This window comes from Coturnix japonica, chromosome 24 (genome assembly GCF_001577835.2).
Source record: "Coturnix japonica isolate 7356 chromosome 24, Coturnix japonica 2.1, whole genome shotgun sequence".
Classification (NCBI taxonomy): Eukaryota; Metazoa; Chordata; class Aves; order Galliformes; family Phasianidae; genus Coturnix; species Coturnix japonica.
Window position 1 is genome coordinate 5,065,122 of NC_029539.1, and position 20,791 is coordinate 5,085,912.

The window sequence follows — 20,791 nt, forward strand, 5'->3', positions numbered from 1 at the left end:
ATCTGAGTGTGTTTTAGATTCAAATACAGAGAGCACAAACCTCTGTACAGGTCTGTGAATGAGCCCGCACTTTGACATCCTAACTCAAGGTGATTTATGGCTCTGACAAATCACCTCTGTCTTTACCTGCAGAGCCACTTGTGATCTGGACAATGTTTCCCTTAAGCAGGTGCTGACAGACACCCTTGAGTGCAGTGAAATACACAATTAAGAGATGGACCAGTTCTGGATGTATCCCACAGAGAACAACACCCAAAGTCTGAAACAGTTACGCCTGCAGCTTCAGAGCCTGACCACAACCACCAAAATCACACCATGATGTTAAAGCTCAGCCCATTGTCTGGAATAAGGCTTCTCAAACACTGTTCTGCTGTGACACTAAAAAGGAAAGGACACAGTAAGGCAGTACGTGCACTGAGATCAACACTGCCCAGTAACAGCAGCTACGGGAATGCAGAAGCCTTTCAGCCCAACAAGCATCCCCGATTCTAAATCCATTCTGCCTGGATATGCATTCAGCTGCTGATGGAACGCATGGGCAGCATTCATCTGGCCAGAACAATCCTCCAAGAGTTACACACTGATGTTTCACAGAGTAGTTACTTTTCTTAAGGCCATAAGGATGGAATGCTTTTTCATCAGTAAGCGATGACCACATCTGCCATCTACTGTACCAAGCTGGGGGCTTTTGTCTTTCCTGTGAGTTTACTGAGGCTGTGTATTTGAGAATCTCTTCCCAGCCCATGCTTCTCCAGGAGTTATGAACCATGAAAGCAGGGAATGCATTACAGACTGGAAATCAAATGTGCGCAAGTGAGTTCTGGATAAGCAGAGGTACCTTACCCAGACATACTGAAATACCAGATGATAAAAACACCAGATTAACCCAACAACCACCTTTCTTCCCCCAATCATGAAAGAAAAGATTGTTGCCAAGGTTACTGATTTTCAATTCTGAGTTGAAGAAGCTGCTACTGGAGTAATCCCCAACCAATGTCCTGCTCAACGTTTTCCCCAAGCAAGGAACTGAATCCCAGTAGCACTCAGGCCATTGTTCTGCTAGGCACCGAGCCACCTGATGGGCTGAAACATTCATGAGCAGCAGTGCTTGGTTTCTACTTTGACAGACTTGATAAATGACTTCACTGATAACATGACAGTGTAAGATCAGCATCTCCTTGGTACTCATTCCCATCTTTAACTCAGAGAGAAAATTATTAATAGGTAAACAGATGTTGAAGTGAGAAGGGAATGCTGTACTTAAATAATCCAACCTCTTATCTAACAAGGCTAGATTTTTTTCTCAGTGATTGAGTACCAAGACTAAACTGGGAATAAATATCCCTTAAAAAGATGCTCATTGCTGATACAAAGGTCTGAAACTTTGAGATGCTGCTGCTGCAGTTCACATGCAGCCATTCCATGCACTGACTACTTTCACTGCTGAAATCTTCCCTCACTGTGAGCTGTATGACTTCTAGCTCCTGATTCCTTCTTTTCCCCATTGCTTAAGTGCATTTCTGCTTCAGGAAAATTCCCTTCTAAAAGGAGAATATGGAGCATTCCTAACTGCTGGAACACACAGCTGCAGCAGTGCAAAACCTGGTAACAAATATTCTCCTTAAATACACAGGATTTAATTGATCTCTATCAGGAAGATACAATACAGATACAGGGCTGAAAAATTAAAAGTGGGTTAGTGTGTGGTTTCAAACAGAGGAGGAAGAAGTTTAGTGGGAGGAGTTTAGTCCAGCAGAGTCAGCATCTCTAAAGTGAGTCAGTGTCAGTAGCTGAAGAGAAAAAGCTGCCAGCTGAAGGTTAGAGAAGGAACTCATGCTCACAGGACATGCATCCTTCCTACAGGAAAAGGGGCTGAAAAACAAAAGTGCATCATAAAGGTGTGCGACATGCTTGGGGGGGGCTCCCATTTACACTGAGCCTCTCACCACCTCTCTTCTCTCACAAACGTGGTCATTCTGCCCAGCTACTGAAAAGCAGGTCAAACTGGTTACCAGACAACCGCAGCACTGGAGCTTAAATCCTTGTCCAGGATTTAAGGACAATCCTTCTTCCTTGCTTTGCTCAGAGAATACAGTTGCAAACTGTCTGCGGTTATTTCTGCAACACGCAAAGAAAACAAGCTGATCTGTGCATTTCTAACTGCTGTGTAAATGGGATTAGATTGTGATCTACGGCGTCACAACTTGAAGCTAACGAACACATCACAGCTATTGAAGTCTCCACGATAAATACACCAGGGTGAGAAAGAGCAGGTAGAAGTCTTCAGAATGTACATGAGAGAAATGAGTATCAACAGCAAGAAATAAGGAACAAAAAAACGTAACATGCAAAAACGAGACAACCACGTCTTCAGCCCTCCAGGATTTCACCTAGAGAGGGAAGAAAACCTGGAAGAGGGTCGGTCTGCTTCTGTGCATGCAGTCAGGCAGGAAGGTTACTGGTGTTAGTTAAGTTTTCCTGGCAAATCCCTGCTCAAACCCTGGCCAGGTGGTGGTCCATGACAATCAGGCACTTCAAAAATCACTGACTGAGGGAAAAACAGAACCAAAATCCATTTGCTCCCCAGATTTCAAAATGATTTATTAATGGGGGCAGCGGGAAAGCAGGGATTCCCCTCCTCTCTTTAGACAATACATAAAGCATTAAGTGAAGTTTTCGAATACACCGTTCCAGGAAATATTTTTGCTATCATGTTTTAGAGACTAATTTCACCTCCATGAGCTGCAAGGGTCAATCATTTGCTTCCTGATTTCATGGAAATCCGCAGCTACTGTAACCGCTCCTGTTAAAGGAGCTAAGACCTGGATTAATTCCTCTGCCTGGCTTTAAGACATCGTGTGGGAAGGGAGAGCTGCTCTGCCAAGAAAAGTACATCTCACGTATTTACTGCTAAGTGTAGCTCCTGTCACCTACTCTGTGTGTGCCTATATATTTACACAAAAAAATGTATCTCCTGCACTGGCTGTGGTTGAGTTTTGTGCTTGATAAATTTATTTCTTAAATCATAACGTGACACGTTTACCAAAAAGCAAATTTCAGAGATAAGGACTGTCTAATCCTTTGGATAAGCTACTAAACATGGACAGCATGAATGTATGCATATAGACATACACAGAGTGTTAAAGTACTGCTCAACAACAAGAAATAAGGTGATGTGCATCATCTGAACACTTTACCCCACAATTACCCCAATAGCCTGTAGTTGGGACGCTGTTCCCATAAGATGCAAAAGGCTTTTAGCCATTGGTACTAATGGCAGACATAGTTTTTGAGCACTACTTGGATGCAGGCAGTAATTCTGACAGGGAAAGAAGCAAATGACTGACCCATTGGGTTTTGCCTTTTCTTTTCTTCCTCCCTCAGATGGCCCCAAGTTGTGCCAGGGAAGGTTTGGGTTGGGTATGAGGAAAAAGCTCTCCAGGAGTGACGGGGCAGCGGACAGGCTGCTCAGAAGGGTGGGGGGGGTCACCATCCCTGGAGGTGCTCCAGAACTGTGGAGATGTGGCACGGAGGGACACGGTCAGTGGGCAGTATTGGTGGGTGGCTGGACTGGGTGATCTTAGAGGTCTTTTCTAACCTCAGTAATTCTGTTCCTTGAACTAAAGTTTAGTTCTTCACATGCAGACAGTGCTGAGCAACCTCTCCAAAAGGCTGCAGAACAATGTTGGAGCCATGGAATTTGGAGGACCCTGGCCAGTGACCAGAGGGCATCCTCCCCCCAAATCTAGGCAACCAGTCAGAACAAAGTGTTTTACCTTCTGTTCACCAGCGAGGACGACATCATCAGCACCATGCAAGCCACATGACAAAGGCACATGATACGCACGCACATGATTGGTTGAAAGGAAAGTGGAGGAGGTCACATGGAAAATACAAAAAAAAATTAAAAAACTGATGTAAACAATGGGCAAGGGGAAAAAAAATCAACAACAGAATTACAGACTAAATAAAACAGAAACTGAATTAGCCAGTATATATCAGAAACAGCGGGGAAACAGTCACATCGCCTGGAAACATAAGAATATTAAAGCGCTGGGTTATGACCCTGGGAACGTTAGGCACAGCTGTGTCACTGCTCATTAATACCAGGTCAGGGAAGGAACAAAAGTTATTCAAGAGAAGGACTGTGCCCCAGAACTTGGACAGCTGAAGGAATCCACAAGACTGTTGGAAAGAAAAAGGGAACACACTGTTATTCAGAAGCAGTCCAGGCATCAGAGGTGAAATGGTCAAAATCACAGCCCACGCAGTTCAGTGGAGACAAAACTTGGCATTTCACATTGATGTGTTCTCCCTTCTGCAGAAAGAAAGGTCTTCCTATTCATTAACGGCAGTAACTGAAAAAGGAAAACCTACAACACATATACATTGCCAAGGACAGAGCTTTTGCTCAAAGCACACAGGCTCCATCCAACACATTCAAGAACACTGGTGAATTATGTGCAGTGATTTCCACTGACGAGCTCAGGTGTGCAAGGGTCTTCTCTGCAAGGGAGGAACAAAGTGTGGTGCACTGGAAGTTGACTATGACAGCATGAGGATGGCAGTGACTGCTCACTGAGATGAGAAACCCCAAAGACTGTATGCAGAACCTCTGTCACCTCAGACATGCCAGGAGTTACAGTTTGTCTTACTGAATCCATGGAAATTAGAAGAGTGTTCATGGTGGTCACCAGCAGCTAAAAGTACACATCACGTTATGTGTAAGCCCATGCAGTGTGCCAATCATATATAACACTTCCTTCCATTTTAAAGCTTCCTTTGGCAGTTCTAAACTAACTCTCCCTCCTCCCCAAACACAAAAATAATCACACACTTCATGCTTTTATTATTTCTCATTTAGAGGTCATGGGCCATTTCTAACCCAAGCCATGCAAACAAACGGGTTGTTCTCTTTAAGGTCATATTCACAGACACACCTTTGATTATTGCAAGTCAAAAGGAAAAAATGGAGATTGTAGAAATGGTTACTTGTTGAGAACACACACATGCACCATGTCAGCCTATGTTGTTCTGAACTGCTTTTCTTTGTGTTCCAGGACTACGTGGCAAGTCATTGCTTCATTTCTCTACAGTGTGTGATTTTACCCTTAGAGGAGAAATCCCTACTTCTGTGGGTGGTGGTGAAAATTACACCATTTATAGATCTCCTCCTCTGTGTCAGGAAGGTCCATCACTGAACTCTGTACAGCCTAAATCCCATTTTTCACAATGGCTCTTCTGCCTCCAAATTCAAGTTTTACTCTCATAGTTTGCTCACATCCAGCACTGAAACATCTGAACCCAACTCAGGATCAGAAGGAATCTCACCAACGAGGCACAAAGCAAAGATGAAGGGAGTGCAAATCCCATTCCCAGCTGAGATACCAACTTCTTGTGAAGTCTCAGACATCCTCATGCAGGCCAGATGGGAGCAGTGCTCCCTCCCCCTGCAGTCCTTCCTCCTCTATGATATTCATCATGTGCATCTTCTTTCAGCATCCAGCACTGAGAGCTGCAACATTAACGTCTGTCTCTAAATTCACAGTGAACAGACCAAGGCAGGATATCAAGCAGATTATCTGTTCTGTTTCCCTTTCATGAAGGCAGCTTTGCCTCTCAGAATCATAAATGGAAAACATTCCTTTTGGAAATGAGCACCTTTCTTTTTTCTCCCCCTTGTTTCTTCTAAATCCCATTTGTCAATTTCTTACCGCATGCTTGGTAGGACAACAGTAAGGAGAAGAGTCAGAGTGGAACCGTGCTGCATTTAACAGCTACATGCTCACATAACAGATTAATGCCCGGTTCTTGGTTAACAGACATCAAACCAACAAAGCATCACGCCTTAATTCCCTTGACAGAAGGGCTCCAGCATAACAAACAGCACTCCGGACCAAAGGGGAGCAGTTCCCATCTACTCACTTGGTGGCTCTGTGCTTTCAGATGCAGGGAGAGGCTGAGTTGCTATGGAAACATGAAGGATAGATAAGACACGTAAAGGTGAAGCACAGCATGGCAATAAGTTATCGGAGGCAGGGAGCAGGGGTGATAGGAAGGAAAGAGAAAGCCTAACAAAGAGAGAATGACACTGAATCCCTATGGCAGATATGGATTACTTGGAGACATTGCAGAATTGTGCTGCCCAGCCAGGGGAAAAGGAGCCTGCACTGGGTCCTGCATCATGCTGGGCTCCAAGGGTCTCCACTGAGGCTTTTTTGTCCTGAGGAATTCCAAAGCTCTGAATCTAACTTCAGAACCAGCTACAGCATTTCTGACTAATTTGGGTCCAAATAGCAACCCGGCTCATGCTGCCAGCCTGCTAAGCATTAGGACTCTCAAGAGGAAATACGGCCCCTTAGAAGTGCTGCTAAGCAGCTCCTTCCAAGAGCAGAAGACAGACTGAACGAGCACCAAATATGAGGATTACTAGGAAATAAGCACAAAGAAGAATGTCACTAATTCCAAAAGCCCTGGGGTGAATGCAGCAGGAGAAACCTGAGTTGTGATGATTTCTCTCCTGCTCTAATGAAGCACCATCCGCTGCTGATTGTTTTCCCTCAGTTTAGCTGGTCTCTCTTGTTTGCAGCACTAGGAGCATTTCAAGAAATTCAACCACACAGCACAAACTCCAAGCACAACCCATGACGTGGAATAGAAGTTGATTAGGAATCTTAAAATCAAAGGCCAATGACAAGAGCTTTCACACAGGCAGGCTTGCACCCTTCATCGGGGCAGCACACTTAGGAGCTGCCTGTGACATTTCCCTCTCCAGAAATCAAACCTGTTCTCATCTGCAATTCCTCTACCAGGAGGTTCTTAATCAGGGGAAAACATCTGCATAGGAAAGAAGGAAAGCACCCAGGAATGTTAGCCAGACTGCACCACACTCAGTGAGGAGCTGCATGCAGAGCAAATCCAACAGGACAACCTCTCCCACCATACTCACTCTCTGCTAAACAGGTGGGGGCAGCAGCACTTGCTAAAGAAAGAAAGGAAGGTGAGGAGGGGACTCCTGTTAAATGCTGCCCAAAGGAGGGCAACTACAGAGCAGAACAATAAGACTGTCAGATCAAACCTCTCTGGACATAAAGCACAAGCAATGGTAGCACTGCCTCCTAACTCAGGACTCGGCACTCTGTTAAACCTGCATTTTGGACGCGGAATCCTTGTTTTAAAGCAATTTCCTCATCATGTAGGATCATTGAGCACAGTGCCATTCACCAGCACTCACAGGAGTTCGATCCAATGCCACGTAAGGGCAGTAGAAATGCTGGCCAGCACTCCGTGTGTGGCTTGAAGTACAGCCTACATAACCACTAATTAATAATTAGACGAACACTCTAAGTTAACTATTTGAACCACATGCTGTACAAAAAAGACAGATGTTAACTCATAGTTCTGTTCTATAAAAGACTAGTTTTACCCAGAGTAGGATGACTAATCTAGTGTCAGTTTTGTTAGGAAATAGGCAGTACCAGTTATTTCACTTCTAATGGACCTGGGAGGAAAAAGGCACTAGATTAATAGCTCGTGCTATGTGTGTTAGAGGAACACTCTAGGGACAGAAAAAAAACAACAAATGCAGAGTGGCACTTACGTGAGTGAGGGATACCTGCAGTGTTTCCATGGATGGAACAGAGACAAAAAATAAGAGACAGAGATAAACACACACACAAAAAAAAAACGTAGAAGAGATGAGGAGACAATGAAAATGGAGCTGGAGATTCAAAATACCACCAGGTGTCCCAGATCCAACCCTAGGGAGTGGGGGAGGCAATAGGAGTTTTTGCAACAGAACTGGATTTCAAGCACGAGGGCTGGTGTGTACTGTGGCTTCCTGCACAGGGCCTGGATTTCCAAGCAGCAAGGAATGTGTGCTGCCCCACACTGCTCAGTTCTCGTGAGGGAGAAGCTGGGAGATGAATTCAAGACCATGCACAGACCTCAGGGTGTCCAAGCATGCAAATACATATGTGGGATAGGAATACTGCTGGCTCTGAGTTCAGGAGACAGTCCTGCACAGTGGTTTCAGAAGAGCTATGGACTGGGTTCACAAGTATGGGTGTGATGGAGGGAAGAAGAACACACTCTAGATCTCAATGCAAAGGGAATGGGGAAGAACCACGGGAACTGCGTTGGGCTGAAACAGGAAGAAAAGTATTATGGCACAGAGGAGCATCCCACCATCAGAAGGGAAGACTGCCCAAGTAAGGCAGACAAAAATCTATGGAAATCACTTCATGCACTGCACGGACATTTTAAGGAGTAATTTGCAGAAAAGAGAAATCACCCTCCTTCCTTTCCTTCATACCCCATGGAAGCTCCTTTCTTGAACTTACTGATTTCTGATCTGCCAGGAATCTCACATTCGTATTACCACGCCCTTCTCAAATGGCTGCTTGTTCTTATTACAGCTCTCCATTGCACAGTCTCTTTTATTTCACAGAATACAGTCTACACTTATAACCCAGGGCACAGTGTGAATAACTTCCCTGCCTCTCACCTCTAAATAAAATTTTTAGAGAGGAAATTCACTACAATCAAAAAGTGCGACAAAAACAAAGGATGCAGCAAGGTTTGCAGGAGAAGGCGGCATTGTCCATGCATGACAGAGTCCCTGGAAAGATGCAAGGAGAGAAAAACCAGAGAAGCAGAGGGAGGTCTCAGTTTTACTTACGAACTGGCTGTGTCTTGAAGTCGGATGGCAGGCTAATCTCACCCACACCCTTGCCATTGACTGCAGACAGTCTCACTGAGTAGGTTGTCTCAGGTTTCAGGCCGCTGATAGTGATTGTGCCCTCCATATTTGCTGTTGCAGAAACAAGAGAGAAAAAGGCAAAAACAGACTCAAGCTCTGAGTCAATCGTAAATACCATGTTCCTAATGCACTCCTGACACATTTAGACCATGTAACAAAGCCACATAAACAGTGCAGACAAGGAGAAAGGTCAGAGCTACCAACTCTGCGTGAAAGAGCTGATTAGGGAGGGAAAGAATCAGAGCCTTTCTAGAGGGGATACAGTGGAGATCACAGTAGACACCAAAGGGAATCAGCACTCTGCTTGTACCAAGCTGCCACTGGAAAACAAATGTTACAGAACTGGTGTGGGGTCTCAATGAAGGTACTGAAATTGTGAAGCTATAGAATGCTCCACACTGGCTTTCCCCGAAAGGAAAGAAGGGTGTTTTGAGATGCAGATAGAGAAGGTAATGATTTTTTTGTATATTGGTTTACCATCTTACCTTCTTTTGCATCATACAATCTTGAGTGCCATTCCCCTTCGCCCAGTGCTCTCCACTCTGCTTTGTATTTGAGGATGGGCACCCCACCAGAAGCTTCAGGCTCATCAAACTCCACGCGGGCAGTGCTAGAGTAGGGCTCCACTCTGTCAATAGAAGGAGAGGACGGAGTATCTGGGGGAGGAAGGGGAAACAACCAGTGACACATCAGACAGCAGGAAGCAAAGGCTATCACAGCTCCCCAGCTGGCAGAGAAAGCAGAAAACTAAAAACACCAAGAACATTCTTGTCATGGCTTGATAAAGGACAGGACAAGGACAGCCTGAGACTATCCTCAAAGAGCTTTTAAGAATACTGATTAGACAGTGTAGAAACCTTCATCTTTCGTCTTCTCTAAGAGGTCAGAGATTCAAAGTACTTTCTCCAAAATCAAATATTTCCTTTAAGAAAAAAAAGGGCAACCTGAAGAGAGCAACATTTCCTTATCTCCCTGCCTGGGATGCTCACCCGCCTGCACAAGAATGAACTCTGAGGATTCCTGGCCAATGCGGTTCACAGCAGTGCAGTTGTAGTTCCCGAAGTCATTTTCAGAGTCTGGTGTCACCTATGGAAGAAATTAAGGTGCATGTTTGGATCAGAAGGCACGTTTTACTCTGCTAATGCCATTTGCATTTTACTGGGGAAGGAAGTAACAATAAACTTCATGTGCTGACACACAGGGCTGCCCACAGATGGGTGAATTACAGTGGGCAGAAAGTCAAAAGCAAGGAGGGGGTGGTGTTTCCCATTACTTGATGCCATTTGTGTGTCAGAAATACTGCACAACCTGCCACCCACTAACAGGGCACCCTGATGAACATCATCAACAACAGAAACAAACCACTTGGTAGCACTGAGCCTTCCTGGCTGCACATCCCCTCTCCCCTTTGTGTTTTTCCTCACCTCCAGGTAACTTGCTGATGGAGTGTTGTAGATCTTGATGTTGCTGTAGTTTGAGCTGGGAAGCAGCTGCCCATCCCGGAACCAGGAGATGACAGCACTGGGATAAGCAAATACCTCACAGGTGATGTTCACTTGATTCCCTTCCCAGGTATAGACAGCCACAGGGCCCTGAAGCTTGGGGGCATCTGCAAGAAATGTTCTTGTGAAGGCAACATGACCCAGAAAAACTCCTGAAGAAGCCCAGCAAACTTCACTGCAAGGACTCCATGGCTAGGGCCCAGGCTGATGTGGGAAAAAGAACCTAAAAGGGGGATAGGGGTCAGCCTTCTCATCCAGAGGGCTGCTGCTGGTGGTGGTCTTTTGCTGAAGGACACAGAAAGAAGTCTGCCCAGCACCAAAGGCTGTCCCTCATGCAGTGTGGGGGGATAAGCAGACAGTAAGCTACACGCCTGGGGAAGTGCACTGCTGACACACTCCATGAATGAGCCCATGAGCAGATTCATGGCTTGTGATCTTCCCTGAGGTGCTGCAAACAGCATCTCAGCTGGAGTCAACTAGTGCAACCATTTGCACATGTGCACACAGCAAAACGCAACTGTAACAGCATTACTTCAGACTGAGTTACTTCCTAAGCCCTCTGCTTATAACAACAACATTAATAATAATTTAGATTTCCCCACCTGTAGGTGCCTCCATCTCATCAGAAAACATCATCCCCCTCTGCCCAGCCGACCCCATCCACACACACACTGCCCCTGTCTCACTTACACTGCACTTCGAGGTACATGGCCTGCGAGTCCTGCCCGATGGTGTTGCTGGCCGTGCACACGTACTCTCCAGCGTCCGTGTACTGGATTTCTTTGAGAGTCAGGGATGACACCCGTGCGTGGCTGCGCACCACGATGCGCCCATCCAGAGTCTGGTAGGAAAGGAATTGAGAGTCAGGGTTTGGGCTCTGGGCAGCACTGCAGTTCAAGAGCAGAGCAAACACAAATCTACCTCACAGCAGCCCCCCAGTGCTCAGCACTTGGAAGCGGTCACCTGGCAGATGAAACCACAGGCACAGCACTAAAGCGGCTCAGCCTTGTTGCGCAGGACTGAGTTCAGCGATTGAAAGCACTCAGGTAACAGGAACAAAAAGAAAAGAAATGAAGGACCAAAGTATCAGATGCTGCTACACAACTGAGGACGGCTGGATAACATCAAGCTGCTTCTTAGATCAACAACTGCGGAGATCCAGCTCTGGTTAAAGCATTTTTGCCAGGATGCTTCTGCAGAGAACCTTCATAAATAGAACTGTTTTCACACAGAGAATTTGAGACTCGCTCTTCTCTCACCGATACTTGTTTTATTTCAGCATCCTTGAAGTGGCATTAGTAAGAGCAGATCCAAACCTCAGAGCTGAATCAGGCAAAATGGAAGCTCAGAGCTTTCACTTGAGCACAGCACCAAACAGAGCAAGGTACGGCAAAGAGGGCAAGCAAACTAAGGGGCCCTTCTAAAGACAGCCTGCTTCCAAGTCTTGTGATGCTCTAAGAAAATTCTAAAGCAAACTGTTGATTGTAAACCAATTCAGAAATTGCTCCCATAAGCAAGAGAGTGCAGGGACATCAATGAGCGAGAGAGACAAGGAAAGTAAACTCCAGGCTGTCATCTGTTCAAAGGGACTGCAGCCACCTACGGATCCAACCCAAACACCCTCCATGCTGGTCCTTGTGCAAACACAGTCAGCTTGGAAGCTTTAAAGGACAAGCTTTCTCATCCTGTTTCCAACAAACTGAGCACCCTGCTGCCACTCTTCAGACCATCAATGCTCCAGGAACATGCTGCTTCTTGAAGGATGTGAGACAAGTACTGAGATTATGAGGACAAGCCTCAAGGAAATCACACAGACAGGCTGAGTTGTAGCACCAAATATGTTTCTGGTACCTCAAGTGCTCAGATCCGGCAGGTCTGAGGCATCCTTCTGTTCTAAGCTCCAAGACTAACCCTCTACACAGGAAAAGTTATTACCTCTGCTAGTTCTGAATGCTGGTCCATTTGAGCTAGTCAAAGTTCAAGTGAAGAAAGTTATCTTTCAACACAAAAGCAGTATGTGCATCTTTCTAATATGTCCCTTAATATGGACTAATGTCCACTGGGGTATCTTATACAGCCAAAACCCAGCTCACTTCTGAAACTACTGCAGTCGGATCCGTGAATGTGAAGACTTCAGATCTGCAAAGTTTCCTTGCCTTCTTTTAGCTCACAACTCAGGTGACCATTCTGTTGGTCTCTGACTCAATCAGACATGAGTAAATATACCTACAGCAAAATATCAGCCCATGGTCACTACAGCAAAGATGACTTCACATCATGTTGTCTACCCCTCCAGGACTCAGTACAAACAAAACACTGCTATGCAGTTCAAATAAATCAATATCTCAACCAGTAACAGAACCAATCCTGAAGATGAGGCTGTATATCTTACTGCAAAAGGCATGTGTAAAGGAAAAGGTACATCAGGAAGAAATATTCAAAGAGAGTAATCTCCGTGCAAGAAAGCATGCTACTGCTTCTCTTCATTTCTATCTCTCTATCTATATCTACCAACAATCCTTGGCTATTAGAGACATGGGGTAGGTAGAAACCTATGAGCCAGAGCTGTGGGCACCTGTAACACCTTCACCTAACTACCCTGGCTTAGACAATTTTGCATAGCAATGTTTCCTGTAGTGGTGGGACAACCTAAGAGACACAGGCAACAGCTCACACCATAGTAAGGCCATGGATGGGGTCCAGGACACCTTGAGCTGGTGGGGTAGCCCTGCCCAAGCAGGGGGTTGGACCTTAAGGTCCCCTCCAACCTAAGCCATTCTGTAGTTCTATGACTGCAGGTACCACTCTACAGAGAAGTGTGTGAGTAGATGCCAATACTTCCATGGAAAGGGGGAACAAACAAGATAGGCAGGGAATGCACCTCCATAGGATTTTTCAACCCTTTCACATGCCAAAGCATCCATGCCAACCTAACACATAACACTTTCCATACAGGAGGTCATTACAGAACAGCCCCTGGAAATCCTGACCACAGCCACAAACTCCAGTGACAGAAAGTGAGGTGTCCTCCCCCAGCTCTTCATTAACTCATCTGCAGCTCCTCGTATCTGCTAAGCTGAGATAATACCCAGCTTGCAGGATGGAATCACCAATCAAGGATGTAACTGAGGTACAGTTTTGCTTTTAACTGAGTTTTTAAGCATCCAGTGTTTTTATGAGTGAAACCACTGAGGTGCACTTAATGGCAGATGATTATTATTTCTAAAACACAGTACTGAATGTGAAACAAAACAGCAACGAGCCACACTGTATTATCCTGTACCCCTTCAGTGACCCTTGAAGATTAAAGGCAAGTGACAATAATTCGGTAAGTGGGAGCATTTTCTGGAAAAAATATAACTCTGGAGAGATTTAATTGCATTGATTTTGAAACAGAACACAATGCAGTTATCCTCTAAGAGAAGGCCAAACCAAAGAGGTGCCATGAGCAAACAGATGAGTTGGCTGGAGCAGAAGAGGCTATCTCAGAAAAAAGGTACCATCCCACAATACACACAGCAGCTAATGCTTCAAACTCCAGAAAAGAGGCACGATCCACACGTGTAGCACTGAAGGAAATGGCCAAGCTCTATTTGTCAGGTTGCAGATTTGCCTTCCCTTTCTTCTCCCTCCCCCGGCACTTTTTTTCCCCTTTTTTGAAGTGACAACCAGGGTTACTCACTCCCAACACAGCTGGTTTGCTCATCCAAAGATGCAGAACTACATGCCAAGCAACTTCTAACACTATTAGCTGTTTCTCTTAAGTACCAGTACTTAATATATTTATTTGTATTATTAATGCTGGTTTAGTTGGCGTGGTTGCTGGACTAGAGATTTGTTAATCTGTAATGCTTAAAAAAACAAACAAAAATAAAAACAACTAGGAGGTTTGCTAAAGGTCTGGTATAAGATTATACCTCTTGTTTCTCGGGCCGGGTCCACGAAGCCTGGAGAGAACAGATATAGAACACAGCAAGAGGAGAAAAAAAAAAGCAATACAAGTTTATCAAAGGTTGCTTTCAGGTATCACAGTGTAAGCACCACGCTACGTCTGTGTACATGCAGGTTCCGAGCTGTGTATCTCATGTGTAGGGTGACTGCAATTCCCATTTCACAACAGAACTTGCATTTAGACTTGCATTCAAAATTTAATATCTTCAAAATTGATCTAACAATACCCACGTCCTCTCTCTGCCTCTATTCTTACACACCGAGTGACTATTTCCCTTGTCACATCTCATCCCTTCTGGAAACACATCATCCAAGGGAAATAATTCTGATGACTGAGGTCACTTAATTGCAGAGACAAGCTATTGAGCTGGTTGCCACGAGGACACACCGACTGCCATTAACTCCCATATGGCTCATGTGCTCATGCATTTGTATGGGTTTACATGCATACTGTGTGAGGAGTGGGAGTCCTTGAACTGCAGAGCACTGCAGCAGTTTGATCCCCACCTCCAGCTCATCACACCCAGCTCATCAGGCTTAGGGATATGTGCACCCAATCCTTGCCAGGCTTGGGACAATTAAGCAACAGGCATCAGTCAAACATGCACAGAACTTGCCAAGAAACACACATTCACCATTCAGAGACATACAGCAACACTGTGGACCGTATTCACTCTGGTTGACAATAACCAAAGTTGCAGAGTTCCCTTTTTCCCTATAAATTTCATTTATTTTACTTTTTCTTTTCTAGCGTCTATTTCAATCACAACTTGATCCATTTCAATCCAGGAGTCAAAATCACCTGCTAATATCACAGCCACAATAGCATAGAACGTGAGGCACGAGCACTGCTGGCATGTAGATATAACAGCATACACAGGAGTGATGTTACAGAAATGGAGATGAAAGTTAAAGAAATGAGAGTAAAAAGCACAGTATTGTTTCCATGGTGCTTGCAGCGAAAACTATGAGACTTCAGCATTAACAAATGGTACAGACAGCCTCATTCTACAAAGTCTTTGACAAAATCAGGCTGTTTACTTCTGTTGAGAGGCCTGAGGTGGACCCTGCTGAGGAAAAAAAGCTCACCAACACACACATATGGGCTGGGGATCTGCCCAGAGAATCCGTACCTGATAATTTCTATCTATCTGTATCCTCTTGTGCACAGGTTCCCTGAAATCTCAACAGGCAATCACCAGCAGAATTCAGAATCATTCCCTTTCCATGTTCCAGTCACTACCAGAACCAGTCAGGCCCACCTCACTGATGTCCATGCAAGTTCTCCTCTCAACTCTCTCCAATGAGGTTCTACAGCACCAGGTGGTGCAAAAAGAAAAGATGTGCCTTTACCCTGTGATGTGCAGCACGTGTCAGGCTCCAGGAAGAAGCCAGTTCCCACACGCCCCCTGTTTGCTGCTTCTTTGTACTGGAGCTGGTGGGTGCGGGGAGAAGGCAGAAGCAGAGCCTCCATCCTGAAGAGTTTCTATCTTAACCCTCCCTCACCAAAGCCAAGAGACATACAAGCTCCAATCTGTCCAACATGGGCTCTCCAGAGGAGAATCGAGAACCTCACACATCTTCCCTTCCATTTGGGAAGGATGACATGCTATTATTATGAGAACAGTAATGTGATGAAGGTACTGATAGATATCAAGGCATCTTAAGGAAATCTTAGTAACTTGTGAACACCAATGAACAACAGGTCCAAACTACACACACTGACACATCTTTTACAAGGGGAGGAAATGCAGTGAAGGTGATGAGGAATATGACATACTGGCTTATCAGCATCACATCTGGTAACAAAAAACCCACATTCTTCCTCCCCACAATGTCAAAGCAATAAATAGTTGAGGAAAGATAAAATGATTCAAAATGGGTTTATGTTAATGACTCCCCAGTTCTTGCAGTAGGGGTAGACAAGAATTTCGGACAGGGATTAAAGCTTCTCCTAAATAACACATTTCTACATTCACAACTAAAGTACATCACATAAAGGCTGTGCTCAGCATGGAATGTCCAACAGAGCTGTTCTGTCCTGAGAATTTTCTGGAAGTCTGTACCATTCACTGAACTTACAGCATGAAATAGAGAATGGGAAAAGATTAAATTATAAAAGAAAATAACAACAATAAAAAAACAAATGAGAGGGGGAGGGAAGAAAATCCTGCCTAGAAAGTAGATGGTGTATGACAGCAAATCTTTGCCCTAAAGGTTTGAATCCATACACGAACAACACAGTGGTACCTCAAACCTTTGATTTTCTCCCCATCTACTAAGACATTGCCAGAACATACAACACTGTTCTTTAATATTGATCACTGATTTAACTGCATTAAAAAGAATACAGGGTATATGAGAGTCTCAAAAATGGTTAGCAGTTTTGCCACTGAGGTCTCGTTAGCTTAATTAGGCTTGACAGGCAGGACTCTCTGCAAACAGGCGCTCCTACAGACTTCAACTCGACTGAGCCTTATTTCAGGTCATATATTCTTCTCCCTGACAAAGCTCTTCTCCCTGGCTGTGATCCAAACTCTAGTGCTGGAAGGAGAGGAGGCATTTAACTCCTCCTATCACCCTTCTAGACTGAGAAAAGACCACAAATAGCCTTCTCCTATTGAAACAGGTCTCCCAGCCATGCTACGCTAAGACACCAAGCCAAGGGCTTTCAAAGGCAGCAAGAATCTCTCCTGAAAGGCTGCAGGGATCTACACAAACTCTTGAATACAGAAGATACTACCACGGCACTCTGATTGAAAAAGTTCCATGTTAACAACACAGTGAAGAGTTGACATCATGGGGCAATACAAAGAGCTCACTTAGGAGGCAGCGGAGCAGCATGTGGATGACTAAGAGTGGTGAGCCCTAAATGACTGAGAGCTATTGCCTCTGAGACTTCCAGGCTATCAGCTGCTACCTTCAAACCAAGTCAAACCCCTGACATCCCCATGTGAGCTGAGCCTTGAAGCACCCTGTCATTGTAAGACTGTTAATAAGCAGTAGCTCCCTACTCTAACTTGTGTCTAAGCTTTTTTCAACTCTAAACTATGCCTCCTAGTCAACTTCTTACGTAACTATTATGCAATACCCAGAGTAACAAAGTGCATCCTAATCTTCTCTGGTAAAGGGGAATTATGACCAATAACAACAAAATACATGAAACAGCACCCTTCTTCAAGAGAAAAACTGCTAATTATTTTTGCCTTTTAAGAACAAAATGGTTTTGATGTGATCAACAAAACAAGTGAACACAAAGGCAGCCAGGCTTTTGTGCTTCAAGTATGTGCAGAGTTAGCACACAATACAGAAGAGCATGAATGAATTAACAGGTTCATTTTGGTCCATTTTTGAAAGAATATCCCACACCTCTCCACCTGCCACCCTCCCCAGTGGAATCATCTCCATGATGACAGCATGGGAAACACTGAGATCAGGGTACTCATTCCCACCTCTCAGATTGGAAACCCTTTCAGAAGTCCTGTATTTCTATGTGCATCAGGAAACTTCCAGAAAGGGTCCAGGGCTCAGTGCTTTGTGAACCAACTCAGTTCAGACCAATAAGAGCAGGAGTTAAAAAGCACAGTCTCAGTTGTTACAAACTGTGATGGCTCTTTGTACAAAAGGACACTCATGTGATTACTTCAGCTACTGAGCTGGCCCTTCAGCAGTTACTCTGCAGGACTGCCAGCATTCTCACTATGGAGGGGGGAAGCACTGTGATCTCCATGCACCTGTTGCCATCATGCAGCACTGACCCCTGCCCAAATGACCAGGATCTTGGGAGTGGTGGTACCTTGTCTTCATTGCTGATGTTCCGTGTAGAAGTTTTCCACGTGATGGAAGGGATTGGGTCCCCAGACGCCTCACAGGTCAGTGTGATCTGATCCTCCAGCTCCATAGCTGTTTTATTCTCCACATATGTGATTTTGGGTTTTGCTGGGAAGAAAAACAAACTTCATTCAGTTGCTGCTCAGAATGAAGCAATATCAGAAAACAGCAATATCTGAAACAAGGAACATGAGGGGAAAAGAGGGTATTTGAACAGGCAAAAGCTCACCAAAGACTTTGAGATGAATGGTGGCATCCTGCTCGCCAGCCTTGTTCTCAGCAATGCAGATGTACTCTGCTTCATCACTCTTATCCACCTTCTTGATGATCAGCTCAGACCCATCGTAGTTAAAACTGTATTTCTCTTCATTATCCTCCTGCTCTATTGGCTCTCCATCCCTGCAGGGCACAAAGCACACTGGCTGTATTGGGGAGGAGAAGCAGTCAAATGCTGCTTGTGAGGTTTTATGTTAATGAGAACTGCGTTACTACACTGAAACTCAGCATCAGAGTTATCTCCACCCTTTCCCAGCAGTGGGAGGAAAGAGCTGCTGTGTGGTGCTTTGCTGCCTATCAGCATTAACTCACAATCAAAACTAACTGCAGTTCCCTGCTAGGAGGTCATTCCTTCTCTTGGGAGAAAAACGGTTTCATGTCATTGCGGTTAAAAGGCTTCCCCTCCTGCCTGGTTTTCCAGGGCCTTATTGAAAACATCCATGCTCACAAAGAATCAGGACACTGCATATAACATCTTACTTTGTCCACGTCATGGTTGGCTCAGGAAAGCCATCAGCATCACATGCTAAGGTGACAGACTGGCTGAGGTTGGCAGTGGCGTTCATAGTGCTCTGCCTGGCACGCACAGAAGGAGGTACTAGAAGAGAAGGAAACCACACTGAAGTTAGAAAGGGGAGACAGAAGATGTGAGCAAGAATGAGGCCTGGAGTTCTAACTAAATCTCTGCAATATAGACAGATGTCTCCTAGTGATTCAAACCCCTTCAGTTGCCACGTGCAGATTTCAACTATCAGGTTTGATATATGGGCTCTCCAAAGCAACTGGTGTGGGGATGGAGAGATGCACAGAAAATCTGTGATGTCAACAAAACCACTCGTGAGCCTCAACACCTCACTAAGTTGTTAGGCACTTACTCTGGATATGATCATTTCCTGTACACATTTGGTAATCATGGATGCTTTTACTTGACACAGCAGAGAAAGATTAGTAAGCTGATAGATAGTTAACTGTGTGTGTGAATGTAAAGTAACATTTCCATCAGCAGTCTGGAGTGCAGGTGGTACAGACCTTTGTCGCTTACTGCTCTTAACTCTGAGCCACTCACCATTTACAATGACCTGAATATCTTTGAAGTTGATCTCCCCACGAGCCAGGATGCGGCCCTCACAGCGGTACGTCCCTTCATCTGTTTTCTTGATTCCCCGGATCTGCAGGTAGTTGTTGGACAGCACTATAAACCGAACTAGAGGAGAGAAAAGGAAGGTTCATCCAAAGATCCCCAGGAAAGCTCACTGCACAGGTTCTTCACCTCCCCTCACCCTTCCAGAGCTGGAGGCAAGGCTGAATGTAATGAAACTTCCCTTTATATCACATTAAGATGGAGATACTGCTGCAATCAGATCTGACATTACCAAGAAAGAAATCAGACAGAGGTAGCAGATAAACTGCTCTGTGTTTTATACTCACAGGGCAGAGAGATAAATGGATAAAGATGCAAAAACGCATTTACAATTAATTAATATCAGACAAGAATCACTTTAAAACTTGCCTCTCTTGTTGAGTGAGGGAAGAGTTTGAGTCTTACTACAGTTCCCTTGTGCCTGTAATAAGCTGGTGTTGGAAAGAGAGCTGAGGACCAGTGACCGGCTGCAGGCAGGGACTGGACTCCTCACTGCCAGTGAAATGCCACTCTGGGGAAAAAAGGTCTGTAGCACTCTGAATGAAAGGGAAACACTTGCTAGGAGCTTTCAGCCCTGTTTCCTTTGCAATCCTTTACAGCAGAGCCTCTCAACATACAGCTTTTCTGTCCTGACGGATTTGTTTTTTAAATCCAGAAAATGCTTCTAGCACTTTTAATGCAGCTTCAAAGCCTGGTGGTCATCTCCATGGGAACATTATATTCCTACCATTACCAAATCTAAGCACCTGGAATAACGATGTTTGCATCCTAAAACCTTGGGTAACATATAAATGGCTTCCCTTTCTTCCTTGTGACTGTACAAGGGGTATAGTAGAACAAGATGGTATGAGCCTGCTGGGAGATGGACATTTGACCCCTAAATGGACAAGCACTAGATATATCATGCACCTTACCGTCTTTTTTTAGGATGACGTCCCTGCCTTTGTGTTTCCAGATGATGGTAGGAGGCAGTGAGCTGACCACATCACACACAATCACAGCATCGTCCCCTTCCTTGAATTCCTGAGGAGTGGGGGCATTCTTGAACATGAGCTTTTCTGAAAGCAATGGAAGGAGAAAGTTGCTGCAGCTTTTTCAGCACACATCAAGCTGTGTTCCCAACTCAACCCAACTCAAGCTTGAAATAAAGCAATGAACCCCAGAGGGCTTGTTCTGTAGAAACCTGAATGCCCCAGGGAGGAGGATACAGCTGCACTTGACTCAACACACTGCACAGTAACATCAAATCCCCAATTAACTTGGAAGCAACAGCCCAGCTCTCACAGCATGTTTGTCACCCACAGAAGCTGCCATGTACACTTCCTCCTC

At 44.9% G+C, this 20,791-nt stretch overlaps 1 protein-coding gene across 13 annotated transcripts in view; it reads right to left on the reverse strand.

Annotated features, from left to right (window-relative positions):
• The window catches only part of NCAM1 (neural cell adhesion molecule 1), a 74,281-nt gene that overhangs the window by 19,261 nt on the left and 34,229 nt on the right, over positions 1-20,791 (reverse strand). For 3 of the 13 annotated variants that reach the window (XM_015884026.2, XM_015884031.2, XM_015884034.2), the window contains exons 4-18: positions 20,377-20,520; positions 19,388-19,525; positions 18,802-18,919; positions 18,275-18,444; positions 18,011-18,153; positions 14,181-14,210; positions 10,954-11,104; positions 10,186-10,370; positions 9,751-9,847; positions 9,247-9,417; positions 8,681-8,812; positions 7,601-7,615; positions 6,950-6,982; positions 5,926-5,967; positions 3,777-3,779 (exon numbers count right to left, since the gene is read on the reverse strand). In XM_015884026.2, coding sequence (XP_015739512.1) covers positions 3,777-3,779; positions 5,926-5,967; positions 6,950-6,982; positions 7,601-7,615; positions 8,681-8,812; positions 9,247-9,417; positions 9,751-9,847; positions 10,186-10,370; positions 10,954-11,104; positions 14,181-14,210; positions 18,011-18,153; positions 18,275-18,444; positions 18,802-18,919; positions 19,388-19,525; positions 20,377-20,520 — 1,572 coding nt within the window. The remainder of the gene's footprint in view (positions 1-3,776; positions 3,780-5,925; positions 5,968-6,949; positions 6,983-7,600; positions 7,616-8,680; positions 8,813-9,246; positions 9,418-9,750; positions 9,848-10,185; positions 10,371-10,953; positions 11,105-14,180; positions 14,211-18,010; positions 18,154-18,274; positions 18,445-18,801; positions 18,920-19,387; positions 19,526-20,376; positions 20,521-20,791) is intronic. The other 10 variants (XM_032449110.1, XM_015884033.2, XM_015884037.2 and 7 more) reach the window with 5 other exon arrangements.